This window comes from Pongo pygmaeus, chromosome 11, assembly GCF_028885625.2.
Source record: "Pongo pygmaeus isolate AG05252 chromosome 11, NHGRI_mPonPyg2-v2.0_pri, whole genome shotgun sequence".
NCBI lineage: Eukaryota > Metazoa > Chordata > Mammalia > Primates > Hominidae > Pongo > Pongo pygmaeus.
The window spans coordinates 131,934,035-131,956,080 of NC_072384.2; the positions used below are offsets into that span (position 1 = coordinate 131,934,035).

Sequence of the window (22,046 nt, forward strand, 5' to 3'; positions counted from 1 at the left end):
AAGAAAGTGGAGCAAGCGCCTGCTATCAGCAAGCTTCATTTCTGGGAGGCTCTCTGCTTACATTTCCCACCCCAGGTAGTGGGCGCCTCTGTCTGCAGGTGTTGCTGGGAACAGTTGAATGAAGCTCTGGCTTCTTTGTTAAGCTGCCCTTCCCACCTCAACTAGCGCAGCTCAGTTTGCTTCTGCTCTCTCCCCTCCCGAGCCCTAAGGATGCCTCCATTCCCTTTTTGCCAGTATCAGTGTTTCTCAGAAACCATGGCAGTGACTTGTTTATATCTACACAGTATCATGGCGTTCCAAAAGCAGAGAATTTAAGAAATTTCTTCCATAAGTAAGTCATGATTTTAAAGGAGGCAGCCAAGTGATCCCATTTGCTAGCTAGAGAAAATGAGGCACTGACAAGAATCATGTCTTTCTGAATTAGAACCTTGGTACAAAACTTTTTAAACCAAGAACCATCAATTTGGTGATGATTGTCACCTCAGTTTTCTTACATCTATGCATTTTACATTGAAGTAACAATAGCGTTTGCCTGCATGTTGCACTAGAGAAACTGAGGCAGCGGAAGCCAACTGTCTCTGTTGTAACTGTCCCTGTTGTGGGGCCCTGGTTCTGCCCCAGGCCCTCTGCTCACACTACTAAGCTGCAATTCAAGTTAACTTTTATTAATGGGTAGCAAATATTAGGACCAAATGCAGAAACTGTCCTGTGTTTCTGGAGGTTAGGGAGGGCCTATCAATTCTCAACAAATTTAATTGTAAAGTACTTTTTTTTTTTTTTTGAGATAATAGTCTTGCTCTGTTGCCCAGGCTGGAGTACAGTGGTGCGATCTCGGCTCACTGCAACCTCCGCCTCCCAGGTTCAAGCGATTCTTCTGCCTCAGCCTCCCGAGTAGCTGGGACTACAGGCATGCACCACCATGCCCAGCTAATTTTTGTGTTTTTAGTAAAGACAGGGTTTCACCATATTGGCCAGGCTGGTCTTGAACGCCTGACCTCGTAATCCGCCCACCTCGGCCTCCCAAAGTGCTGGGATTATAGGCCGCCCGGCCTATAAAGTACACTTAATTAAAAAACAGCTTTGTTTTAATTTAAAAAAAAAAAAAAAAGGCCAGGCACAGTGGCTCACACCTGTAATCCCAGCACTTTGGGAGGCCAAGGTGGGCGGATCACCTGAGGTTGGGAGTTCGAGACCAGCCTGATCAACATGAAGAAACCCCGTCCCTACTGAAAATACAAAATTAGTAGTGGCGCCTATATATAATCCCAGCTACTCGGGAGGCTGAGGCGAGAGAATCACTTGAACCCAGGAGGTGGAGGTTGTGGTGAGTGGAGATCGCACCATTGCGCTCAGCCTGGGCAACAAAAGCAAAACTCCATCTCAAAATAAATAAATAAATAAAATAAACCAAAATGAAGACAGGTACAGTGACTCACGCCTATAACCCTAGCTACTCGGAGGCTGAGGCAGAAGATCGCTTGAGCCCAGGAGTTCAAGTCCAGCCTGAGCAACGTAGCAAAACCCCATCTCAAAAAAAAAAAAAATTTGTTTAATTAAAACAAAACGAGCTGGGTGCAGTGGCTCATGCCTGTAATCCCAGCACTTTGAGAGTCCGAGATGGGTGGATCACTTGAGATCAAGAGTTTGAAACCAGCCTGGGCAACATGGAAAAACCCTGTCTCTACCAAAAATACAAAAATTAGCCAGGCGTACTGGTACACGCCTGTGGTCCCAGCTACTTGGGAGGCTGAGGTAGGAGGATCACTGTAGCCTGGGAAGTTGAGGCTGCAATGGGGCCCTTGATTACGCCACTGCTCTCCAGCCTGGGAGACAGAGCAAGAGACCCTGTCTCAAAAAATAATAACAATAAATAAAATAAAATGGAATAAATAACTTTAACTTGTGATGTGTTGTTTGCTAGTTAGTGTTTAACTTGAGATGTGTTGTTTGCTAGTTAGTGTTTATATAAGTTGATTTGCAAGTAAATGGGTCTCACATATATACTTGTCCAGGATAAAGAAACACTTTTGCTGGCGTTGACTGAAGTTAGCCATTGACTATGTGTTTCTCATTGAAATGGAATGCGGATATTTGTTTTGTTTCTTAATGTTTCGTATTCCCTCCTGGCAGGGAAGTGGTGTCTCACCAATACCTTGGTGAAACTGTGATTCCAATGCCCATTTCCAGCTGGGGCCTCTGAGGCTCCGTCCCCTGGAGAAGAGATAAAACACTACTCCATGCCCAGAGCTCCCTGCCACTCAGACCACAGAGCTGCTGCTTTGGTTCACAAGGAGTACTCATTTTCCTAAAATTCATCATAAAATGTACACACACCCTTTGATCACTGAGATGTTGTTATTTTGGTGAAGTACTCTAAGCCAAGGCAACAACCTCAGTCTTTCGTAACCGTCCCAGAGTTGACTTGGGGTGGGGCCTCACATACAGGATTACCTTTAAGGAAATTTCAGGACAGCGGGTCTGCTAGCACTTGGCAGAGCTGCCAACTCAGGTGCAGCAGCAGGAGAAGGTGGCTGCCCTCACCATAGGGCACGAGTCCCAACTAGAGCTTAAATCGCAGTGGTAACTGTGAGCCTGGGCCCTGGGTGGGGCAAAAGTGGATTCTCCATTTGTGATTAGACAAGAGAAGGGGAGAGAGAGGGACGAGACCCTGAACTTCAGATGCCACTACAGCCCTCCGTCCCATTACTCTCTGTGTCCTGTTGAGCTCAGTCTCAGCCAGGCAGCAGGGACCCAAGCTGTCTAGCCTGTACCTCCTCAGAAACAGGCTTCTTCTGCGGGGCCCCAAGAGGCCAAGTCAGAAAGACCTGGGCAGAAAGGGGCTGCCCCAAGCTTAAAGTCCAGACTCCTAGACTCAGAGCTGGGCTACTGCTGTGGATTTGTCACTTCTCTGGGCCTCTGTTTCAACACCGGGAAAATCCACACCAAGCCATTGTGAAAGTTAAGATGTAAAGTGCTATGGAAATGTAAGGTGGGTTCCTTAATTATTCTATGACAAGGGACATCAAATAAATGCCCCCAAATGCAAGCTAGCAGGAGTAGCATCTCCTCAGTAGCCCCTTCCCTGAGTAAGATGGTGCTGATTGTTGGAAAAGGCTCTGGATTGATCTGGGGCCTGCCTCTTATTCTGCTGGTTCAGGCCTGTCTTTGGGGACAGCCTAGAGTAAGTCGAATCCCCTTTTCTTAGGATAGCCCATCCCAAGGTGACGCCGTCTAGTGATGGCAGATGGCACTGACTATGTGGTTGAGAGACTGGAGAGACGGGGCACCTTCCCCCAGCACAGCCCTACCCAGGGGCAGCCCTAGGACAGGCAGCATCACATTTCAAGGCCCAGTTCCCAGCCACACCCCGCCTTCCAGGCCCAGGAAGTTGAGCCTTCATATTCCTTGGAAACTGACTGGGGCAAATCAAACTCACCAAAGACCAGAACATCCTGAATAACTAGAAATTAGGGAAATGAAGACAGGGTACTCATTTTTGCAGAATAGAGCTTTCTTTTCCTGTTGGCAAGTGTAAAGGAGCCAATTATAGTCATTAGATTGTTGGGTGGGCCAGGAGTCAAAGGGAAGGACTGGCTAGATGATCTTAGGGAACACTATCACCAGGAGATGATGGCCTGCCCTCCCCCTGCACCCCTAGACCACTCCAGCACTTGGCTGCCACCTTCCTCCAGGGCCCCTCCTTCCCCTTTTTCCCTCCATAGCCCGCAGCTTCCCTCTTTCTGAGTTAATATTTGTATTGCTCTTTGTAATTTAACCTGCAAAGGACAGTCTAAGGTCGGCCGGAAGCTTTGGCAAGGACGAGGAAGGGGCAGTGCACACTCCCCCATGACTGTGTGTGCCATTCGGTCGGCGTTCGAGTATAAAGAGCCTTGTGACATCTCACATATGCTCGTTTTTTTTATTTTTAACTCTTCTGCTGTTAATTCAAGATCAGAACGTTTCCATCACTCAAGGATCCCTCATAGAAGGATCCCTTTTACAGCCACCTCCATTTCCTCCTTAACACCTGGCAACCACTAATCTGTTCTCCATTTCTATAATTTTATCATTTGCAGAATGTTATAGAAATGGAATCATATAGTATGCAGCCATTGAGGACTGGTTTTTTTCACCAACATCATTCTCCGGAGATCCATCCAGGCTTGTGTACATCAGTAGTTCCTTTTCTTTCTGAGTAGTATTATGTACCACATTTGTTTACCTGTTCTCTTGTTGAAGGACATCTATTGTTTCCAGTTTGGGGCTATTATGAATAAAGCTGCCATGAAACATTCATATACAGATTTTTGTATGTCAACAAGTTTTTGTTTCTCTGAGATAAATGCCCAGGAGTATAATTGCTGGTTCTATATAGTTGCATGTTTACCTCTTTAAGAAATTGCCGAAATGTAGTTGCATGTTTAGCTTTTTTTTTTTTTTTTTTTTTTTGACACTGAGTCTTGCTCTGTCACCCAGGCTGGAGTGTAGTGGCATGATCTCAGCTCATTGCAACCTCCGCCTCCTAGGTTCAAGCAACTCTCCTGCCTCAGCCTCCCAAGTAACTGGGATTACAGACGCCCGCCACCATGCCCAGCTAATTTTTGTATTTTTAGTAGAGATGGAGTTTCACCATGTTGGCCAGGCTGGTCTTGAACTCCTGACCTCGTGATCCACCCACCTCGGCCTCCCAAAGTGTTGAGATTACACGTGTGAGCCACCGCGCCCGGCCCCAGCATGTTTAGCTTTTTAAGACATTGCCAAAATGTTTTCCAGAGGGCCTGTATTATTTTACATTTCCACCAGCAATGTATGAGTGATCTAGTTTCTCTGCATCCTTGCCAGCAATTGATATTGCCACTGTTTTTTATTTTTGCCTTTTTTATTCCTTTTCTTTTCCTTTTTTTTTTTTTTTTTGAGACAGGGTCTCACTCGGTCACCCAAGCTGGAGTGCAGTGGTGCAATCTCGGCTCACTGCAACCTCTGCCTCCCAGGCTCAAGTGATTTTCATGCTTCAACCTCCAAAGTAGTTGGGATTACAGGCACGTGCCACTGGGCCTGGCTAATTTTTGTTTTTTTCATAGAGACGGTGTTTCACCATGTTGCCCAGGCTGGTCTCAAACTCCTGATTCAAGTGATTCGCTCACCTCGGCTTTCCAAACTGCTAGGATTACAGGCATAACCCACTGCACCTGCCCTGTTTTTGCCATTCTAATAGGCATGTAGTGATATCTCATTGTGGTTTTAATTTGCATTTCCTTAATGACTAATGATATTGAACATCTTTTCATGTGCTTATCGCCGTCTGTATATTCTCCCTGGTGAAATGTCTCTTCATGTCTTTTGCGCATTTTCTAATTAGATTGTTTGGGTATTTTGAATGTTGAGTTTTGAGAGTTCTTTATTTTAGTTACTAGTCTTCTGCTGAATATGTGGTTTCCAAATACTTTCTGCCTGTCTATAGCTTTCCTTTCCATCTTTTTAACAGGGTCTTTTCACTGAACAAGTTTTTAAATTTTTTGATGAAATACAGTTTATCAATTTTTTCTTTTTATGGGTTGTTCTAAAAATGTGTTAGTTTTACATTTAGGTCCATGATTCATTTTGAGTTGATTTTTATATAAGATATGAGAATTAGATTGAGGTTCAGTTTTTTTCCTACAAATGTTCAATTTCTCCAGCACTATTTGTTGAAAGAACTATCCTTTCTCATTGAATTTATTTTGTACCTTAGTCTAAAACCCACTGGACATATTTGTGTAGGTCCATTTTGGAGTTCTCTGTTCCATTCCATTGATCTATGTGTCTGTCCCTCTGCCAGTAGCATACAATCTGAACTACTAAGCTTGAAATCATGTAGATTGATTCTTCCCGTATTGTTCTTCTTTTTCAAAATTGTCTTAGTGTGTTCAATTTTCTTTTTTTTTTTTTGAGATGGAGTCTCGCTCTGTCGCCCAGGCTGGAGTGCAATGGCGCAATCTCGGCTCATTGCAAGCTCCGTCTCCCGGGTTCACACCATTCCCCAGCCTCAGCCTCCCAAGTAGCTGGGACTACAGGAACCTGCCACCACGCTAGGCTAATTTTTTTTGTATTTTTTTAGTAGAGACGGAGTTTCACCATGTTAGCCAGGATGGTCTTGATCTCCTGACCTCGTGATCCACCCACCTTGGCCTCCCAAAGTGCTGGGATTACAGGCATAAGCCACCGCGCCCAGCCAACTGTTTAATTTTCTTTGCCCTTTCCATATAGATTTTAGAATAATCTTACTTATGACTACAAAATATCTTGCTGGGATTTTGATAGAAATTCCATTACACCTGTAAATCAATATGGGGAGAACTATGTTGAGTCTTCTTGATTCATGAACGAGGTGTGGTTCTGTATTTATTTGAATTTTTTATTTCTTTTTTCTTTTCTTTTTTGAGACAGAATTTTGCTCTTTTTGCCCAAGCTGGAATGCAGTGGCATGATCTCGGCTCACTTCAACCTCCGCCTCCTGGGTTCAAGTGATCCTCCTGCCTCAGCCTCTGAGTAGCTGGGATTACAGGCATGCGCCACCATGCCCGGCTAATTTTGTATTTTTAGTAGAGACGGGTTTTCACCATGTTGGTCAGGCTGGTCTTGAACTACTGACCTCAGGTGATCCACCCACCTCAGCCTCCCAAAGTACTGAGATTATAGGCGTGAGCCACCGTGCCCGGCAGGTTTCTTTCACTAGAGTTTTGTAGTTCTCAGCATACAAATGTTGTATATGTTTTGTTAGATTTATGCCTATTTCTCTTTTTTTGAGCAATTGTAAATGGCATTGTATTTTTAATTTCAATGTTCGTGTGTTCCTTACTCATATATAGAAATTGATTTTATATGTTTTTCTTATATCCTGTGAGCTTTTTGAATTCATTACTTCTAGGAGAGTTTTTTTTGTGTGTATGTGGTTTCTTTGTAGATTCCTTATTTCTACACAGACAGTCATATTATGTGCAAATAGGGACAGTTTTTCTTCCTTTTCTCATTTGTATGGCTTTTATTTGCTTTTTTTGCCTTGTTGGGACTCCTTGCAGGGACTCCTTCTAATTACTGCCAGGTTTGAGTAGAATTCCAGGTTCCACGCTTGGCCTGGTTGACACCAGATGATGGGGAGTCCTGGATCCCCACTACGCCTCCACTAATGCCTCCCTGCCTAGAAGGGACGAGAGTGCCCCGTCACTCACTGTGCCCCACATGGCTCCTCCGACACCACCCCAGGAAGGGTGTGAGGGGCATCTGGTCACTGCCAAGCGTGGGTAGAAGTCTGGGCTCCCACCTGGTCTTCACTTACATTGTGGGGTGGGGGCCTCCTTACCTCCCAGCAGGGATGAAACTGCTGCCTACCCAGCCTTCTCTGGTATCACCGCCAGGGGTGTTGGGGTGTGTGGCCCAGCCTGGTGAGGGTACAGCTGGGGCTCCTGAGGCCCTTGCTGGCGCAGGTGGGAGTGGAGCTACCATGTTTTCTCCAGTGTTTATTTCCTAAAATTTTCCTGTCATGCCAGCCTTCCCCTGTCTGGTCCTTTGGCTAAAGGAAGCAGGCTTTGGCTAAAAGAAGCAGGCTTTGGCTAAAGGAAGCAGGCTTTGGGGGGCTTTTTTGTTTTCACCATTGACATTTCTGGGTTGTTGGTTTCTTGGGCTCCAGGTGTGGCATATATGAAACAAAAAGAGAACCCAGGCAGCCTGGGTAACTTGGCAAAACCTTTACAAAAAAATACAAAAATTAGCCGGGTGTGGTGGCATACACCTGTAATTCCAGCTACTTGGGAGGCTGAGAAGGGAGGATCGCCTGAGCCCAGTAGGTCAAGGGCACAATGATCTGTGATCATGCCACTGCACTGCAGCCTGGGTGACAGAGCGAGACCCTATCTCAACAAAGAAAAGAAAACCCAGGGAAGTCACCAGCTGTCATCCTTGGGTCTCAAGGCCCCTAGGCAGTCTGCCTTCGTCTCTCCATCTTTCAGGGTCACCTTATGTTTCTTTTATAGGTAGTGTCCAGTGTTTTTGGTTGTACGTAGTAGGAGGAATATGGAAAGGAACATCCACTCCGTCTTCCCAGAAGCAGGACAGTGCTGCCCTTTTTGCTGAGTCTTGTTACTTATCGGCTGTAAACGTTTTTGAGACAAGCAAACCTGTTCTAGAGTTCCCTATCCCCTATAAGGCCTGTGTATGATGGACTGGCTGTTCGTATGGTGCCTTGATCTCACAGAGAGAGAAGTTCTGAGAACTGTGATTAGGAGAGACCTTAAAGAGCCTTCTAGAACCTCCGCACACCTAAGCAATGGAGGCTCCCTAGGTCCCCAGCTTCCTGAAGAGACCGGTTGGCCTTGTCCCTTTGGTCTTCATGGAGAGGTTGGGAGCAGAGGCAGACTGCCCCTGAGCCCTCTTGGAATATAAGCCTGCAAGTTGCTGTGGTTGGCTGAGGCCTTCATGACAGCTACACATTCTGGGGAGCCACCCCTGGGGAGCTTGTGGCAGAGTGTCCACGGCATTCACCCCATGTCTCCTGAAACAGGAGGACCATGACATCATGGAAGCCGATCTGGACAAAGACGAACTGATCCAGCCCCAGCTCGGAGAACTCTCAGGAGAGAAGCTTCTGACCACGGAGTACCTGGGGGTAAGTGCCACACGAAGGGTGGGGATCCTGAAACAGAAAGGCCAGATGGACATTGATGGATTTCGTGTTTTCAGTGACACAGAGGGCTTAGTTTGGTTTGTTACCATACTGTGTTTATGAGAAGGTCCATGTTACCCAGTCTGCTGTCAGTAGCCCTGAAATGCACTGTGGCCCTAGCTACCTGTCACAAGTAGACAGGTGTACGGAGTGGGGAAAGATATAACTAGAAGGCACATGCCAGGGGCCTTTGGAACATCAGAAGATATGCCTGGCCCCAGTAGCAATTGCCTACCATCCCACTTTTTAATTTCTGCGTGCCTTATGTATTGGAAGGGAATACTGAGGTAGACTTGGAAGTCCTTGGTGCAGAGGTGTTGGCTGAAACCATCATAGCCCATGAGGTTACCCACTGAAGCACAGTGTGGAGAGAGAGTGGGGGCTGAGCAAGGAGGGGCATTCCAGCAGTCAAGAGTGGGAGAAAGGAGAGGACCCGAGAAGGCCAGAAAGTGAGTAGTCACCGCGTCCTCAGAAGAACTGAAGAGGGTCATGGAAACAGAAGGGAGAGGTGTTTCAGGATGGAGCCAGTGGTCAGTGCAGGCATCCAAGAGGCCTGTGGAGTCACCATCTGGGATGGGTCCTTAAGCTGACCTGTGAGAGCTCCCGTTGGCTCAGATGCTCAGCCAGCTCCAGAACCACTGGCTTACACCCACCAGCTAAATAGGGCAGGCTGTGAGTCAGGAGGAAGCAGCCACTCCTCGGGAGAAGATAGCAGTGCCAGGGCCCGCAGGTATCTCAGAGAGCAGGTGGGGGTGCCAGGTGGGATGCTGGAGTGTAAGGGTCTGGAAGGGAGGAGCAATTGCCAGGAACCAGGACCAATTCAGACTGAAACCCTGTGTGGGACAGCTGAGCACATAGGGTAGAAGAATCACTAAAAGAGGCTCCTAGAACTTTGAGGCTGGCGGTTGCTTCGGTCAGTTGTTTGGACCCCAAAGTCTCCTCACGGCCAGCAGGTTGGTGTTGGAGAAGAAGAGTGGAGCCAGCGTCTCAACAATTGACTGGCACAGCCAGAGCCTTGGGAAGGAGAAAGACGATGCATGCAGTGGCCTGGGTCTTCATGGGAGCAGGTGGAAGCAGAAGGTGCCTGCCAGGTCCCGCTGCCACCCCCAACCCAGACCCTCAGTACCTCCCCAGGACACTGGGCCCCCTGGTCACCTGGCCCTCATCTCTTCCTCTTCATCTGTGGAACTTCAGGGATTCAAGGCTGGAGTGCAGTGCGTGGTGGTGGGACTTCAGGTTGGAGAGAGAGTCATAGTCCAGATCATGTGGCTTTGTAGGTCATGGCAAGGGTTTTGGATTTTATTTACAAGAGCTAGGACGCCACTGGAGGTGAGAGCAAGGAAGTGACTCGATTTGACTCATGTTCTAACATATCCACTATATTTTCACTCTGCTGTTTTCTGAAGGCAGGGAGGTGACTGATGGAGGCTGGGGGGCGGGGAACCACCGCGACCCCCTTCAGGGATAGGGGTTGCTGGGCAGTACCTGCCATTCCTTAGAACATCTCAAGGATTAAAGTAGTCTAACTGGCTGTGGAGCTGTTTACATTAGGTCGAGCAGGGAGGTGCTCAGGAAAGGTCAGAAGTGCAGCCGTCAAGTTTCCAAGTTGTTGATGGAAGCCTAAGGCTTGACTAGGCCTGTGTCTCCCTTTGGAAGAACGCTGGTTTTGTCAGAGACACGGCTCCGTGTGATTGGTTTCACAGGCAGGCGATGAGGAAAACAGACGAGGCAAATTGGTGGGGCTTCCTCAGAGGGCACGTGGTGATACCTGTTGAGACCACGGTGCATGTACCCCCGACCACACTACCACACAGACAGACACGCAGGCACGTAAACATGAGCAAGGATGGCCATTTGCAGCCAGGTCAGACAGAAGCTTGAATACAGCACTCAGTTAATAATTTAGAGGACCTCTCCCCAGCGAAATGCCATGGGGGAGATCTTCTGCTGATATGGTAAACATCTTCAGCAACAACAAAAAAGCAAGGTGCAGAACGTGGTGAGACTGCTAATTTAATCATGCAGATTGGTGAGGCGCAAAGGCACAGAGCTTTCAAATCAATCAGTAACCCCAGTTTAATGGCATCTGGAAATGGTACCATCTTGCCATAATATGCAGTTCTAAACCTCCTAAATGTTTATGGATGATCCTTTTACTAGAAGGAAACCGTGGGTGGAGATGTGAGTACTGAGAAACACAGAAAGAATCCGCTGTGTAGATGGGAAGACCCAGTACAATTTGGTATTTCCCGTGGCTGCAGTAACAAAGCACCACTAACTACAGACTTAAAACAGCAGAAATGTATTCTGTCTTCGTTTTGAAAGGCAGAAATCCAAAATCAAGGTATCCTTAGGGCTCAGCTCCCCCCAAGGACTCTATGGGAGGATCCTTCTTGCCTCTTTCAGTTTCTGGTGGCCCCAGGCCGTCCTTGGCTTGTGGCTGCGACATGCCAGTCCCTGGCCTGCCTTCACATGGCCTTCCCCTCTTCTGTCTCTTTTAAGGACACTTGTCCCCCGGGTGACCCAGGATGAGCTCTTCATCTCAAGGGTCCTTATTACATCTACAAGGGTCTTTTTTCCAAATAAACTCATTCACAGTTTCCAGGGGTCAGGACATGGGCATAGCTTTTGGGGGCCACCATTCAGCTGACCACACCAGGTCACTATAGGATCTCATGAATATTTTGATTAGAAAATTTAATGTGGAGCAGTAAGCGCTGAGGCCGGATGCGCGCTCCCAGCACTGCCCCTGTTCATGAGTCATCCCCCACCGCCCTGTCACCCAGTCTTGTGATCTGACATTGCCAGCCTGCCAGCCTCTGTGTGCCGGGTTGGGGATCTCAGAAGATGGGCTCCCACCTTGCCATGCCCTTTCTCTTGTGGTGCATGAAAGGCCTTTAAATTCACATTTTTGTCGCGTTTTGTGCGTGTGTCAAGCTGAGGAGCTCTGACCAAGATAGACGACGTTTCACTGGGAAATATGTGCCTGAAGGTCATGATCCAGGCCCCTTGTTCTGATGTACTGGGTATGTTGCAGATTTTTCAAGATGAGTCTAAAGATGTTGGCTTTTTGAAACATTCTGTCAGAAAATTGTATTCAAAAAGCTTAGAGTGAACCTGTGCCATCTGCCCAACACAGCAGAATGCCGAAGAGGCTTAAGACACAGCTGTTACCTTCAAGAAGTTTACAGAAGGCACCAAACAGATAAAACTGTTCTTGCTGAGTGGTGTAGATAACAGCTAGGAGTGGTCAGTGGCCGGCAGGTGTGATCCTGCAGGGTGAGAGCTAGTCCCAGACCACTGAATCTGGGTTAAGGATAGAGTCTAGGCCCTACCCTATACCTCCTGACCATAATCCCAGGAACCAATCATCGTGCACGCCAGTAATTTAAAAACCAACCAGCAGCTTGGGAGTAAGGGTGGAGGTACGACTGGGGCGTCCGCCAGAGTGTTCGAGGATGGGAGGAAGCTAGTCCCAGGATCCTGGACCAGTAGCCCACCCCTTCCCTGCAGGGCCACACTGCTAGTCCCCACCCTCCAAGTCTACCCACAGCTCCTCTGCTCTGCAGAGCACAGGCTATGCAAAATGCTGAAGAGCACGGCGATCTCAGAAAGCTAGGGACAGAGAACAGGTCACGCTTCTGAGGCTTGCAGGAGGGTAGCAGTGGCCCCGTGAGATGTGTTGTTTACTCATAATTCTAGTGAAGCCATGTGCTGTGTTCTCCTATAGGCTGTGAACGTCAGAGTTCAAGACTGCTGACTTTCCTCCTGCTTCTCCTGCCTCTAGTATTTGTGAAATTTTTAGTGCCATGCATGCTGTGCTGAGTAATCAACAATGCCTCTGGCCGGGCGCCGTGGCTGACGCGTGTGATCCCAACACTTTGAGAGACGAGGTGGGAGGATCGCTTGAGCTCAGGAGTTCAGGACCAGCCTGGGCAATGTAGGGAAACCTTGTCTTTACTAAAATTTTTTTTAAAATTAGCCAGGTGTGGTGGCACGCACCTGTGGTCCCAGCTACTCAGGAGGCTGAGGTGGGAGGATCACCTGATCCCAGGAGACAGAGGCTGCAGGGAGCTGTGATTGCACCACTACACTCCAGCCTTGGAATGCAAAAATAAATAAATAAATTATTATTGTAAAAATAAATAAATACAAATACAAATAGAAAACAATTCTTCCTAAGAAGAATGCCCTGACTTAAATAGCTCCATCACCTGGGTTAAAGGATATAAACATTTATGACAGAATCATGGAATCCCAGTTTTTTTTTTGTTTTTATTTCAAAGTGACCTTTAACAGTAATAGGCAGATCTCAGATTAATTCAGTACATGCCATGGGCCAAGCCCTGTGCTGACTGCTTCACACGACTGCATTTGACTGAATCCTCCCAGCAAACTTATGGGGCATCTTCCACTAGTATCTGCATTTTATAGAGGAGGGCGCTGAGGCTGAGAAAGGCTGAGTCGCTTCCAGGTGTCACCTGAGCCCACCTGCCTTTTACCACTCAGCCGGGCCGCCTTGCAGCAGCACAGGCCGTTGTCAGGTGAGTGGATTCTGTACTTGCAAGTTGAGAGAGCTCCAACCCGTGTCACATATTCGTAATAACTATATGATCTATGTTTTCGTCACAGGCTCAGTTTTGGGGGGAATGCCTATAGTGAATGCTAATTGCTCCCTTTCCACACTTCCTTTCCCCTCCATCAAGTGAGAACCCAAATTCATTTAGTTTTCCTAAGAATCCCCAAAAGAGCTGGTTAAAGTGCAGGTTCCTGGCCCCACCTCCAGAGAATCTGAGGCTGTGGCAGTGCCCCAGGAGTGTGCATTTTTATTTTCCCCTAAAGTGGTTCTGAAGCAGGAGTCTGGATCCTGGAGACTTGGCCCATTTGGACAGAACTCAGGGTGTTCATGGAGCTGCCCCCAGCCTGTCTTCTGCAGCATGGCACCGTGCAGAGCTGAGGCCCTCCTAGGCTGGGCTCAGGCCTGGGCGAGCACCTGGAGACAGGAGAGGGCCCTGGGATCCTGCTGTCCCCTGTCCTGCTGTGCCTAGAGGGGCAGAAGCATGAGGTGGCTTGCAGCGGGCCCTGAGATCTCCTGCCCCTCTCTGCTCACAACAAAAACCAAAACTAGAGGAGAAAAGGCCTCTGTTTCCAAATATTACTTTTCGGTTTTTTTTTTTTCCACATGTGTCTCCACTTTGGGGCATTTCCTAATCCCTTTTCGGTCTATTATTCCTGCCTTGTGTGACTGCAATGGTTGAAGAGCCATTGCCTCTGCCTATTAGGGGATTCGTTGGAACTGACTCAATGTCTATACATATATATATATATATATATATTTTTTTTTTTTTTTTTTTTGAGACAGTGTCTCACTTTGTTGCCCCAGCTGGAGTGCAGTGGCACAATCTTGGCTCATTGCAACCTCTGCCTCCCAGGTTCAAGGATTCTCCTGCCTCAGCCTCCTGAGGAGCTGGGATTACAGGCGCGTGCCACCACGCCCGGCTAATTTTTGTATTTTTAGTAGAGACAGGGTTTCACCATGTTGATCAGGCTGGTCTCGAACTCCTGACCTCGTGAGCCACCGCACCCGGCCTCAATGTCTATATTCTTGTACATGAAAACACAACCAAATAAGCAGGGAAAAATCCCAAACCCCAAAATATCTTAAATCCTTCTCGTTTGCCATTTGTTTCTTATTCTTTTTTCTAATTACAAAAGAAATGTATGCTTATTCTAAAAAGTCAAAGTAACAGAACATAAAGACCAACCCTAAGTCTACCCAACCAGAGGTAATCACTATCTCTTGTTGTCTTTCCTTATCACTTAGGATTGGGCTGAGCTGCAAATAGCAGAAAGTCCTACCTTATCAATCCAGCTAAAACTTCCTGGTGGGTGGGGGCTGTCAGATCCCAGGCTGTTTTCATCTCTTACTATGACCCTGCCTGCCAGAAGGGCAGATTTAGGCTTTGTGGGTCCTCCAGCTTACAAGGGCTTGGGAGGCCTCCTCTAAAATAACGGAGTGCAAAATTAGGTATAAAAACGAGTGCTTATGTGGAATGAGAATTAGAAAATAAATCATAGTGAAATTCACTTTTTTTTTTTTAAACAGTCTTCTTGCTCTATTGCCCAGGCTGGAGTGCAGTGGTGCAATCTCAGCTTACTGTAGCCTCCACCTCCCAGGTTCATGCAATTGTCATGCCTTAGCCTCAGCCTCCCAAGAAACTGGGACTACAGGCATATGCACCACTATGCCTGGCTAATTTTGGTATCATTAGTAGAGACGGGGTTTCACCATGTTGGCCAGGGTGGTCTCGAACTCCTGGCCTCAAGTGATCCACCTGCCTCAGCCTCTCAAAGTGTTGGGATTACAGGCATGAGCCACCTCGCCCAATTCACTTTTTTTTTTTTTTTTTTTTTTGCGACAGTGTCTCGCTCTGTCACACAGGCTGGAATGCGGTGGAGCAAACATGGCTCACTGTGGCTTCAACCTCCTAGGCTTAAACGATCTTCCCACCTCAGCGCCCTAAGTACAAATTCAAATTTTTAAAATTGTTAGATAACACAAACATTATAAAATCTAGAAAAATAATGTTTATATTAACTAGCTGCTTGGCAAACACCTCATAATTTTTCTTCATATATCTTCTGTTTTATGCCCTTTGATTGCTTCTGTATATGGCAAATTAGTGATGTTTTACAAGCATAAACATAAAAATGTAATGTTTTTGTCTACATATATGAAGATGTTTTTAATGTTTTCTACCGAGAAAGAAAAAAAGATTAGCCTTTCCTGTAACATATTTGATCAAATTTTCTTGATATTGATTGATTAAAAAACTTTGTTTTGGCCTCACATTTAGTTCTTGGTAATGCCCTGTAAATCTTTTTACTTAAAAAATTATATGTATAGGCTGGGTGTGGTGGCTCATGCCTGTAATCCCAGCACTTTGGGAGGCCAAGGCGGGCGGATCACGAGATCAGGAGTTCAAGACCAGCCTGGCCAACATGGTGAAACCCCCGTCTCTACTAAAAATACAAAAATTAGCCAGGCGTGGTGGTGTGCACCTGTAATCCCAGCTACTCAGGAGGCCGAGGCAGGAGAATTGCTTGAACCTGGGAGGCAGAGGTTGCAGTGAGCCAAGATCGCACCATCGCACTCTAGCTCTGGGTGACAGAGCAAGACTCCGTCTTGCAAAAAAAAAAAAAAAATTATATGTATTTTTAAAAGACAAAAATTTAAATCAACACTTGTAGAAAATAATAAAAAATAATACAAAAGAAAATGTTTATGTAAATTTTTGTTTTGTTTTGTTTTAGAGATATGATGTCACTCTGTCACCCAGGCTGGAGTGCAGTTGTGCAATCATAGCTCACTGCCGCCTCAAACTCCTGGGTGGCATTAAGCGATCCTCCTGCCTCAGCCTCCCAAAGTGCTGGGATAACAGGCGTAAGCCACTGTGCATGACCCATTTTGTTATTAAATTTGAGAAAACCATCCTCAAGTTTCTTCCGTAAAAACACTAGGCCGGGAACAGTGGCTTACGCCTGTAATCCCAACACTTTGGGAGGCCGAGGTGGGCAGATTACCTGAGTTCAAGACGAGCCTGGCCAACACGGTGAAACCCTATCACTACTTAAAATACAAAAATTATTCGGGCATGGTGGCGCATGCCTGTAATCCCAGCTCCTTGGAAGGCTAAGGCAGGAGTAATCGCTTGAACCCAGGAGGCAAAGGTTGCAGTGGGCCAAAATCACAACATTGCACTCCAGCCTGGGTGACAAGAGTGAAACTCCGTCTCAACAACAACAACAACAACAACAACAACAAAAAACACTATATAGGGGAGGCAAAATTTTACCTTTATCCCTTAGGATTTTTGGCTGAGCCTGAGAATTAAATTGATGTAAAACAGATACACAGGAGAAAAGCATATGCATTTCTATAAGTTTTATGTGACGTAGGAGCTCTCCTGCAGAAATGAAAGGGAAAAGAACTGGTAGAACCTAAATACTTTTAAACTAGGTTGAACAAAGAGAGGCAATTGTAGAAAAGTTACCAAATTATATGGGGAGGCTAAAGGAAAGTAAGAATCATGTTACCCGGGTCTGTTTGTACAGAATTCTCTCAGCTCTGACAATATGTGGTTTTTTTCTCCTGGTACCCAGAGAGCATCTTTCACATGGGAGTTTTTATCTCTTGTTTTCAGGAAGAAAAGAGGAAGATTAGAATGCCCTTCTTGCATCAAGTGCCTTTACCTCAAAATAATCCTAAGCCAAAGTAGCTTATTTTGGAATGGCATATTCTGCCGCCCCTTAACTGTAACTAGGGACGTTTGAAGTTTCCTTGCACACTGATTATTCACAAATACTCTAACAACATAGAGAATTACTAGAGACCATTCCTACACCAGGACAGATAGCAGTCATTTGACCATGCATGGAAGGTACTGTGAATCATGGAAATTTTTCCCACTAAATCTAAATTAAGGCCAGGCTGAGTGGCTCACTCCTGTAATCCCAGCACTTTGGGAGGCTGAGGCAAGTGGATCACCTGAGGTCAGGAGTCCGAGACCAGCCTGGCCAGCATGGTGAAACCCCGTCTCTACTAAAAATACAAAAAATTAGCCAGGCATGGTGGCACATGCCTGTAGTCCCAGCTACTCGGGAGGCTGAGGCAGGAGAATCGCTTGAACCCAGGAGACGGAGGTTGCAGTGAGCCAAGATCGTGCCACTGTACTGCAGCCTGGGCGACAGAGCAAGCTCCGTCTCAAAAACAAACAAACAAACAAACAAAAAACAAGTGTAGGGCTGGGCATGGTGGCTCATGTATGTAATCCCAGTGCTTTGGGAGGCTGAGGAATGAGGATCACTTGAGGCCAGGAGATCAAGACCAGCCTCAGCAACATAGGAAGGCCCATCTCTACAGAGTAATTAGCTATAGTGGCGCATGCCTGTAGTCCCAGCTACTTGGGAGGCTGAGACGGGAGGATCATTTGAGCCTAGGAGTTCAAGGCTTCAGTGAGCTATGATTGCACCACTGCACTCCAGCCTAGGTGGCAGAGCAAGACCTTGTCTCAAAAACCCACACATACATAAAATGACCATGTGACACATTAAGTTTCATTAGCTCTGGTAATTCTGCCTTGATGTCTTCATTCACATGCCTGTTGCCTCTTGATCATATGATGACGGGTACATTTCCTGGCACAAATCTGTGATAAACTGAGGAAGAAGGCCAAATGTGCAGGTCAGCCAAATCTGCCCCCTACAGTGCTTTCCTGAAGCTCCACTTGGTGACCTCCACTTACTAACTGGTCAAAACTGGGTCCTATGGCCCCTAGCTGCACGGGAGTCTGGGAGGTGAGTATTTTTAAGTAGACACATTGCTGTGCCGACAAAATCAGTTCTGTTGGTCGGGAAGGAGAGGGTGAATATTGTGTAGACTGCTAACAGTGTCTGCCTCCCCTTTCAGATTATTTTCTATGTGTACAGAGATATAGATGATAGATAGATAGATAGATAGATAGACAGACAGACAGAGTATACCTGTATTTTTTACAGAAATTCATACTGCTTTATAATGTCTTTAAGTGATTCACAAATACTCAAAACCAATTGAGAAATTTTTTTACCTAAATTGACATGTTGACCAACTTTTACCACTGAATAAATTGCATTCAGCTAAATAATATGCTATCTTTTTTTATTGTGCTTAAATATGCTGCATTTTATAGTAGCAGAGCCTTCTTTCAAATAAAATCTCCATCTGTAACACTGATGAAAGCTGAGTTCTCTGGATGAGTATAGGTGGATGTCAGGAGCCCTTGCTCTCCTCTCTCCCCAGACCCCAAAGCATTTCTGCGGAACTCAGTATAAACAGCTCTGTCTCAGCAGGTTGTTGGACAAGATACCCTCTAAGATCCTTCAGCCCACAAAGGCTTCTTTGCAACTGAGAGTAGGCTGGGTGGCTCACACTGCAAGCAAGCGGAGGGGAAGCCCAGGCCAGCAAGAACAGGCTGGGAAGCGGCTGCACTGCCGGGCCCTGCACACTGAAGCTGCTCCACTGCCTTTCTTCAGGCATTTTTGCAACAGACCAGGCAGTGCTGGCCCACAGGCCAGACGCAGTTTCCCCATCCACTGGAGAGGAAAAATGCCACCCACTTTAAATTATTTTCCAGGTTTCTGTAGTTTAAGGAGATGAAATAACTGGCAGAGTCTAAAATATTCTCGAATACGTGACATGTTCTGTCATTTCTAGGAAGACGTTGGGAGGAGCAAGCTCAGATGACTGTTGACAGTGGGGAAGTGGAGGCAGAGGACTAGTCACAGGCTCGAGAAAACCCGCATGTTGACTGTTTCCCCTTTTCCAGTTGCCTTCTTAGTGTTTCTCTGTGGGAGGACTCAGGGGTCCTCTGGCATGAGGGACAGGAAAAAGAGAAGGCAAGAGTCACCCTGGAGCACCGTGATGAGAGCATGTAAAGCCGACCCTAGATCCTGGATCGGGGAAGTGGGATGGAACGGAAGTCACAGTGGAAGTGGACAGCAGTGTTAAGTGGTTGCAGTGAAAATATCCTGCCTTGGTAGATTTCTTTAGAGACAGAAAAGGCGACGCAACTGCATTTTAGTTTTTATTTACATGGCTTAGTTACATTCCATTTCCCCCAAGAAGCTGGGCGCCTCCCACTTTCTCACTCCCAGGCTTTTTCCCTTTCACTCTCCTTTCCATCCCTCCCCACCTCCTAGTCAGGGCAGGGTTTTTTTGTTTTTGTTTTTGTTTGAGATGCTCTTGTTGCCCAGGCTGTAGTGCAATGGCGCCATCTCGGCTCACTGCAACCTCCACCACCCAAGTTCAAGCGATTCTCCTGCCTCAGCCTCCTGAGTCGCTGGGATTACAGGCATGCACCACCACACCTAGCTAATTTTGTATTTTTTAGTAGAGATGGGATTTCTCCATGTTAGTCAGGCTGGTCTCGAACTCCCAGCCTCAGGTGATCTACCCGCCTCGGCCTCCCAAAGTGCTGGGAGGTGTGAGCCACTGTACCCGGGCCAGCGCAGGTTTTGACCCCACCTGTCACTTCCCTGGCTGAGACCTGTCCTAGGGTCCAGGTGAGGCTCACTGAATCCCATAGGCACTGGCCGTTTTTTTCTTCCTCTCCCTGCCTAAGATACTAGATAAACCCAAAGGAATTTTCAGCAGAAATCAAGAAATCAAAGATGAAATTCCAATGTTCAAGAAGTTTGTTTTTTTGTTTTTTATTTTATTTACTTTTTGTTTTGAAATAATTATAGATTGATAGGAAGTTGCAAAAGTAACACAGACAGTTCCCAGGCGCCCTTCAAATAATTTCCCCTGGTGCTAATATCTTATGTAATTTATAGCATAATAATAGCAAAACCAGGAAGCTGACATTGGTATCATCCACAGACTTTATTCACATTTCACTAGTTTTACAGTGAGTTCCTTTTTAAACAGTTTTTCTTAAGTATTAACATAATAGTAACCACATTACAAAAAATTGTGGCAGAAAAAAATATTCTTAGTTCTACTGTCCTGTAGAGCCACCCTAATCATGTTAAGGTTCATTTCTTTCCAAGGTCTTTTTGTGCACTTTTAGCACAATTGAAAGCATTGTTTAACTGGACACAGTGGCGTGCACTTGTAATCCCATCTACTGGGGAGGCTAAGCAGGAAGATCACTCCACTGCACTCCAGCCTGGGCAACATAGCAAGACCTCGTCTCGAGGAAAAAAAAAGCATTCTTTATGTACATTATTATAACCTGATTTTTATTTAATGTTTTAAATAAATATATTTCTCCATAACCTGTTCTTTATCATTGTACATGGCTATATGATATATATAGCAAGTGAATATGCCATATTTTACTTATTTACTCCCCTGTTACTAGACATTAGATCATTTCAGTTTTACTCTATAATTTTATAATGAACAACCTTGTTTATCTTACACTTTCCATGTTTTGGATTCATTCACTAGTATTTACACTCAAGGATGTGTGAACATTTTTACAACTCTTGATAAAATGCCAAATTGTTTTCCAAGAGTTGTCTCAAATTTCAATCTCCCTAATTAGTGTTAATTAGTTAAACTAGTGTTTTAAACTATTGGCAGCAGTGGACGGGATCGTTTTTCTGTCATTCTTATAATAGTTGAAGAATGCCACCTTGTTTTGTAAAGTTGTAGTTTCTAATTTCTAGTAAAGTTGATCTTTGTTGTTTCTTCTACTTACTAGTAATACTTTCTCTTTTGTGACATGGTGGTTTGAATTCTTAGCCCGATTATCAATTTAGTGTTTTACTTACTGATTTGTAGGAGCTCCTTAGCTATGAAAATGTTAACCTTTAATCTGTTAAATTTGCTTCAAATACTTCTTCCAAGTTTGTTGTTTGCCTGTTGATTTGGTTTATTTTTAACATACTGCAAAAGTGGAAATGTTCGTACTTTTATGAAATCAAATGTCCATCTTTTTTTCCCTTCTCATTTTTACAAACCCAGTCCTTTTCAGAGATGTGATGAGTTACAGTAGATCAACCGCTTTCTTCCTTTTCCTAGGGTTTGACTTTGTTTTAATTTATACTGCTAAATGGTATGATACGCAAACCCGTTAGCAAAAAAAGGGTTTTTCCCCGCAATTTCTGTTTACCTGAATAATTTGTGACATGATCCTTCCTCGTTTATTTGCAAAGCTTCTTATCATTATAGAGTAGTTTATTCAGTGTATTCTGCTTGACTTCTAGGTCAGCTCTCTAATAGATATTTCTCTAGCCCTTTTTTCTCTTTCCTTCCACCAGATCATGACCAACACGGGGAAGATGAGGCGGAAGGGGCTGGCTAATGTGCAGTGGAGCGGGGATGAGCCCCTGCAAAGGCCCGTCACCCCCGGCGGCCACAGAAACGGGTACCCAGTGTAAGTCAGGGCTAAAGGAAGCAGGAATTGACTTTCTTAAGCTTTGTTTTGATTAACTACAATGTAAGATGTATGTATTTTTAAAATTCAAAATAAAGCATTCATTTTGAAAAGCATTTATCTCTTTATTTTTGGGGGATTTTTGGAGGGAAAGAGGTTGAGTCCTTCTCCCTTCCCCCACGATTTTTTTATTCCAGAAAGAGAAGTGGTTGGATTACAGGATCTCCAGGGCCACTTCAGAAGACAAATGTTGGCCAGAGTAATTTCAAAACAAGGGACCTGAAAGGAACCGGGCTCTCTCCAGAAGGACTCCTGTCATGCCTCTTCTGTGGGCTCTCGTCATAGCACCAAGCCCTTTGTTGGGATTAGAATGTTACAGTTTAAGACTCGAAAATCAATTTATTTTAGATGACTTTTTGGAA

At 45.7% G+C, this 22,046-nt stretch overlaps 1 protein-coding gene across 19 annotated transcripts in view; it reads left to right on the top strand.

Moving 5' to 3' along the window:
- Nucleotides 1-22,046, top strand: part of ARMC9 (armadillo repeat containing 9) — a 180,355-nt gene that overhangs the window by 124,086 nt on the left and 34,223 nt on the right. For 10 of the 19 annotated variants that reach the window (XM_063648095.1, XM_063648092.1, XM_054478426.2 and 7 more), the window contains 2 exons: nucleotides 8,537-8,641; nucleotides 21,509-21,624. In XM_063648095.1, coding sequence (XP_063504165.1) covers nucleotides 8,537-8,641; nucleotides 21,509-21,624 — 221 coding nt within the window. Of the gene's footprint in view, nucleotides 1-8,536; nucleotides 8,642-21,508; nucleotides 21,741-22,046 lie in introns of those variants that run through there. The other 9 variants (XM_063648100.1, XM_063648099.1, XM_063648098.1 and 6 more) reach the window with 2 other exon arrangements.